General features: G+C 33.4%; 1 protein-coding gene across 1 annotated transcript; it reads left to right on the top strand.

Annotated features, from left to right (window-relative positions):
• The first annotated feature begins 1,922 nt into the window (after positions 1-1,922).
• Positions 1,923-5,347, top strand: LOC107905096 (phospho-2-dehydro-3-deoxyheptonate aldolase 1, chloroplastic-like). The gene is given in 5 exon segments (NM_001326945.1): positions 1,923-2,471; positions 2,574-2,851; positions 3,329-3,605; positions 3,814-4,059; positions 5,078-5,347. Coding segments are annotated over 5 exon segments (1,620 nt in total).
• Positions 5,348-6,680: the final 1,333 nt, after the last annotated feature.

Raw genomic sequence — 6,680 nt, 5'->3', positions numbered from 1 at the left:
TATTTAAAATACCAAGTAGTTATAATTTGGTGATATGTAAAAATTTACTAAAGTGGGAGTAATGATTAAAATAACTTCACATGATTTATATGACAGTTGAGGCTAAGTTAAGTTACTCAATTTTTTGAGTTTCGTAATTAAAAACAATGTGAACATTTGTGTATATTTTGAACAACAAATGTTGGGTTCACCGGCTGCCTCCTCTTCCCTTACAAGTCAATTCAATACTCAAATCAATTTTTTTATTAAATTTTATTCGGTGGAGGGTAAAGAATTTGTGATTAACGTGACCTTTTTTTTTGTGTGTGTGGATATATCATTTTATTTAAAGATTGTACAGCATTCCACTTATTTAGTGTAAAATTTAAATCTATAATTCTTTTACATTATTATTATTTAAATAATTCAATCGTTATGAATTTTTTTACATTAAATAAATAGTTATGAAATTTTAATTTATACCAAACTTGACATGCATGACATGCATGAATAGAGTATGAAATATGACAATTGGATTGTTAAAATATTAATGGTTTAAAAAGTTAAGAGAGGGTGTAAAATCACTCAAGTTTTACATCGATATAAGTAAATCTCTTCCCTTTAAAAATTATATAAAAGAAAATAAAAGTACCTTAATATGTATGTACTACTATGAGTTATTATTTTTAAAAAAAGTAAATAAATCTTTTCCTAATTGAATTAGTGTATAGTTAATTCATAATACAAGCTCAATCAAAAGCTTTATAACAAGTATAGATATTGATGGCATAAGTTGTGGATGCAATAATATATGTTTGATAAAAAAAATTATCTTATTAAGAATTTCATTTACTTTTTGCTTTACATTCTAAATAAACAATTATTATTTAAATTAAATTTTGTTATAATCAGGGCGTAGGTGAAAGAAAATATTTTATATTAAAAATATATATTTTTAAATTTCTTTAATGAGGAATATAGGTGGAGTGATAATAATTTTGTATTTTGATATTATAACTTAAAAGAAAAGATATTGTTGTAATTTTATAATTGGATTGATAATTAATAACTTTGTTAAATAATAGTAAGTATTGGTAATTTTAGTAAAAGAAAAAGAGTCCCAAAATTAATACAAGTGGCTATTAGTAGTAGGTGAGTTTTGGGGTAGGCCACCTAAGTTAACATTCCCAAAATACCCTAAATTTAAATTTCGAGAAAACCCCTATTTCCCAACTACCACCAAAGCCACGTCTCTACCAGACACCAGCCTCACACCACCATTCATTTTTTTTCCTTCCTTCTCCCTAATCAAAAACGCGAAAAAACAACCACCACCTTGAGTCTAACTATAAATTCCATCCCTTTATTTTAAGGAATTTTATAAATTGGTCCTTTTACTATAGTTTATCCGAATTTGATCTCAATATTTACGAAAATTAAAAAATTAGCTCAATTGCTAAAAAACACACGAACTTGGACCATGATTTTTTCCTATTGTGTTGCATATAAATTATTTTTCAAATTGTAACTCAACTATATCAAAAGCTCCAATCAGAATAAATCATTATGAGTACTAAATTGAATAGTTTAACTCAACTAACTTACGTATCTACATATAATTTTGTATGATGGAATCGAAATCTGGAGACTTAAGTTAATGATTTAATGGTGTCACCTAATTGGACTAACATCTTAATTTTTATAAAGTATGAGGAATAAATTTTGATAAATTAAAGTATAAAGATTAATTTATTAAATTTTATAAAGCATAGGGATGGAAGTTAAGAATTGGACCAAAATGTTGAAAGAGTTGAAAGCCTGTGTTTTGGCCACCCTCCCCATGCTCTTTCACTTATAAAACCCTCCTTAATATCCCCGCTTAGTCTCCAGGTACCTAACTCTCGCCCAATAAGAAACCAAAGAAAACCTTTGTTAAACCAAAAATGGCTCTCACCAACTCCTCCATTCTTCCCACCAACTCCATCCTTCAATCTCAGCCATCAACGCCGTTCTCTAAGGCTAAGCCATTGTCTGTCCTTCGGATCTCCGCCGTCCATTCTTCTGACTCGCCTAAGAACCCCGTCGTCTCCGAAAAATCCGTCAAGCAGCCCGCTACTGCTCCACTCGCCGCTACCAAATCTGCTACCGCGCCCACCACTGCTCCACCGAAGAATGCGGTTCCTGGGAAATGGACCGTGGATAGCTGGAAGTCGAAGAAGGCTTTGCAGTTGCCGGAGTATCCGGATCAGGCGGAGCTCGAGTCGGTTCTCAAGACTCTTGATGCTTTCCCTCCGATTGTCTTCGCTGGAGAGGCTCGGAGTCTTGAGGAGAAGCTCGGGGAAGCCGCCATGGGAAACGCTTTTCTGTTACAAGGCGGAGATTGTGCCGAGAGTTTCAAAGAGTTCAACGCTAATAACATCCGTGACACTTTCCGGATCCTTCTTCAGATGGGTGCCGTTTTGATGTTTGGTGGTCAAATGCCTGTTATCAAGGTCAAAACTCTTAAACTTTTACCTCACAATTTAACATTTTAATTTTTTCCCCCGATGTTTTTACTTCAGAGTTGGCTTATATTTCTGTTTTTTCTTTGGTAGGTGGGAAGAATGGCTGGGCAATTTGCGAAGCCGAGATCGGACCCATTCGAGGAAAAGAATGGAGTGAAGCTGCCAAGTTATAGAGGAGATAATGTCAACGGGGATTCCTTCGATGAAAAGTCTAGGATCCCTGATCCCCAAAGAATGATTAGAGCTTACTGTCAATCAGCAGCTACTTTGAATCTTTTGAGAGCCTTTGCTACTGGAGGTTATGCTGCTATGCAAAGGGTTACTCAGTGGAATTTGGATTTCACCGAACACAGTGAGCAGGGGGATAGGTAAAAAAAAAAAAAACTCGATCCCGTCTCAATGGACTTTACTTTTTCGGTTTTGGGTTAATTCCGTATTCAATTTAAATTTTGTTGATATTTTCTTGGAACTTTCTGTTTGAAAATAGGTCGGTTTGATAGGGAAATCGTGATGTAGGCTAATTTCCAATTGTTTTGTCATGTTTTGCATCTTTTAACCGTGGTTTTGTTGAGTAAAAAAAATTGTAATTTTATATGCCATTTTTAATGGATGTCGCGTCGATTATTGTTGCTGTTAGTTTTTATTCTTAATATAAGAATCCACAAGCTTTAACCTTGGATTTTTCTCAGTTGCTTTCTACATCATCTGTTTTTGACATGTGAATAAAAGATAGATTCTCCACTCATTGTTACTCTGACATGGACATCACATGTTTTTCCTCTTGAAGATAATTTTCGATAAGGTTAAAGTTTTCAAATTTGTTTACCCTTTCCGGCATGTGGCAGGTACCGTGAACTAGCTAGTCGTGTGGATGAGGCCCTTGGATTCATGGCTGCAGCTGGACTTACAGTTGACCATCCTATCATGACAACAACTGAATTCTGGACTTCCCATGAGTGCTTGCTCTTACCTTACGAACAGTCACTTACCCGGCTTGATTCTACTTCTGGCCGTTACTATGATTGTTCTGCTCATTTCCTGTGGGTCGGGGAACGAACAAGACAGTTGGATGGTGCTCATGTTGAGTTTTTGAGAGGAGTTGCTAATCCCCTTGGAATTAAGGTAATGACACCCTGGTCTAATGTTTCTAAATAATCAGTTATATATCTTGTTTAGGAAAAGAGGCATTGAACTATGGATCTTATTCAACTCAATTGGTTATATTTTGACAAGTGTGCAGTTTCGATGCTTAATATTTGCAAATAAATATGAGTTTTGATTATAAATCTGTGAGAGTGAGATGACTAACAAAGAGGCTTTTCTGCTACAGGTGAGCGATAAGATGGATCCGAATGAACTAGTAAAGCTGATTGAAATTTTGAACCCTCAGAACAAAGCTGGAAGGATTACAGTTATCACAAGAATGGGTGCTGAGAACATGAGAGTGAAGCTTCCCCATCTAATTAGGGCAGTGCGTCGTGCTGGGCAAATTGTCACTTGGGTCAGTGACCCTATGCATGGAAACACCATCAAGGCTCCTTGTGGTCTCAAAACTCGCCCCTTCGATTCCATAAGGGTATGTTAATCATTACTCAACCTCTTACTTTGAAGGATTAATTACTGATAATTCATTGGACTTAAATTGTCATTTTGTGTGTTATTCACTTACCCCTTTGAATTAGGGACTCCTGCAATTTACCGAGTCCAATTAAATACTTTCTCACGATATGAAATGACAAATGACAGGTCTTTTTATGATAAAATTATTACCTTGTTCAAAAAAGGGAAGGGTCATAGTAACTGAGGACCATAATTTGAATAAATGTTTATCATTATGAACATTTTAAGATAGACTAAGACTAACATGTGATGCTCGAAAAGATGGGCTACAATTTGTTTGCATTTTGAATCCATGCATAAGTGCTTCAATGTTTTAGTTTTAGAACCGTTTTCTCTGCCTTTTGTCATAAAGTAAAGGAGGAGTGGCTATTGATAGGTGCTTCAATGTTAAAACCCTCGGGTGGCCTCATTTTGTACTTTCGAAAGGAAAAGTTTGACATTTTCTAGGTAGAGTTTGAAGTCAAACATATTATCGTGGTGGGGTTAAACTTGATTCTAAAATTGAAGGTTCACTCATTACAGCAATCACATTATGAAGAAACCAAATCAATCCATTTGGGTGGTTGAATTTTGCATCTTAAAAAAATTAGGCTATTTTCGAGGAGGAGAGTTTTCAGTTCAAATATATGATGGTGTGGTAGGTGAGAAAAAGAAGATTTTTTTAGTGGTTTGGACTTTGGACCAAACCATGAAATGAGATTACTTTAGTAATGATTATAATAATTTTAGGTAAGAATATGTTTTCAGTTGGTAGGTGGTCATATTTCCACGACTCATGATTGATTCAAAACCCATATTGCAAAATAAAATCTATTTAAAGATTATCTAAACTATTCTTGATGATTCTCAATTGAATTTGGCTACCACTGTTTTATTCTCCTACTTTATTATGGCTTCCAATTATTTAGATGGTAGTAACCAATCCGTTTGTCTAATTTTCAATAACATAATTAATTCACATCCATTTTCGACAGGCTGAAGTGAGAGCTTTCTTTGACGTGCACGAGCAAGAGGGAAGTCATCCTGGAGGAGTTCATCTAGAGATGACTGGACAGAATGTGACGGAATGCATCGGGGGATCCCGGACTGTTACATTCGATGACTTGGGTTCACGCTACCATACCCACTGTGACCCTCGTTTGAATGCCTCGCAATCTCTTGAGCTCGCCTTCATTATCGCCGAGCGCCTCAGAAAGAGGAGGATCAACTCACAGCAACCGCAACCACTAATCACAGGGCTGTAAAGTGGTGGTCAAGGATCCTGCCGCTAGCCTTTTACCAAAAATATGTTTGTGCCCCCGCCCCCCTTTTTTTTCCCTCGCTTAAGTTGTTATTGGCACTATTAATATTTTTTTAGTTTGGGATTCTTGAGTTATGTGGTGTATTGTATGTGCATATTGGATGGAAAGTACGGATATGAGAGGAATAAAAAAAATTAAGCTATGGCTGAATTCTAAATACCAAGATTATTGTGGTCATGCGGATGATAAAGAATTGATGTTTTCAAATGAAAGAAGAAAAGGGGTAACTTTCGCTTCATCTATTAATTTACTTTTACGACAAGTATAAATATTACTATATCTTATGGAAAATATATTTTGTGACAGATATTTATGCCATTGTTGGGCATCAGATGATGGCACGTGGACTTTATAGTATAAGTCATCTAAAAAAGTTGTGTTCAGTGTCTATCTGCCACTTTCTCCTTTGCTTTTTTCTTTCTCTATATTTAAAAAAATATGTTAAATTTTAATTTTTAATCCCTCTCAATTTTTTTACATATTTTATTTGAAGCTCGTTTTTACATTTAAAAAAAATAATCATATAAAAAAATCCCTTTAGAAAATAAAAAATTTATATATAATTTTGAGATTTATTTTCCAATAGTAGACATGCCGTCGTATTAAATTTGCATCAATTAAGCCATTGTCGTTAACTAAAATAATTAATTAAGTCTATTTATTAACTGTTTTTGTTATTGACATGTTGACCATTAAAATAAATTGATGAAACAATTACATAATTACACATGGTAGCTTATGGTTTAGTCTATTATTTTTCCCATAAAAATATTAGAAAATTATTAAAAAAATATTAAAATTATTGAATATTAAAAATATAAAAATTAATAAAAACTTATAAATATTATAATAAATGTAATAAATTATAATTTTTTATAAAAATAATAAAACATATTTAAAATATTTAAAATTTTATAAAAATGTATTAAAAATCTGTAAAAATCATAAAAACTATAAAAAAAATTATTAAAAAAATTAAAAGTATTGAAGTTTATATAGACTTACGAAAGTTATAAAAAAAAACATAAAAATTTGAATTGGATCTAATTAGTTGGTTGGTCTGATTAGACTAAAATCGACAAGGGTATCGGTTCGAAGAAAGTCATTAGACTGGTTGCTCTAGGAACCAAATGGTATAACTGATTTTTATTTTTTAATTAATTGAACTGGACAGATAAGTTGGATTGACAAACCAATGACCTAACCGGTTTGACCACCAGGCCTATTTTGAAAACCTTGGTCAGAATATTTCATTCTAACATGTGCTAATAGTTAG

This window comes from Gossypium hirsutum, chromosome A05, assembly GCF_007990345.1.
Source record: "Gossypium hirsutum isolate 1008001.06 chromosome A05, Gossypium_hirsutum_v2.1, whole genome shotgun sequence".
In the NCBI taxonomy this organism is placed as follows: domain Eukaryota; kingdom Viridiplantae; phylum Streptophyta; class Magnoliopsida; order Malvales; family Malvaceae; genus Gossypium; species Gossypium hirsutum.
The sequence above is the reverse complement of the archived record's forward strand: the minus strand, read 5'-3'. Positions and strand labels throughout refer to the sequence as shown.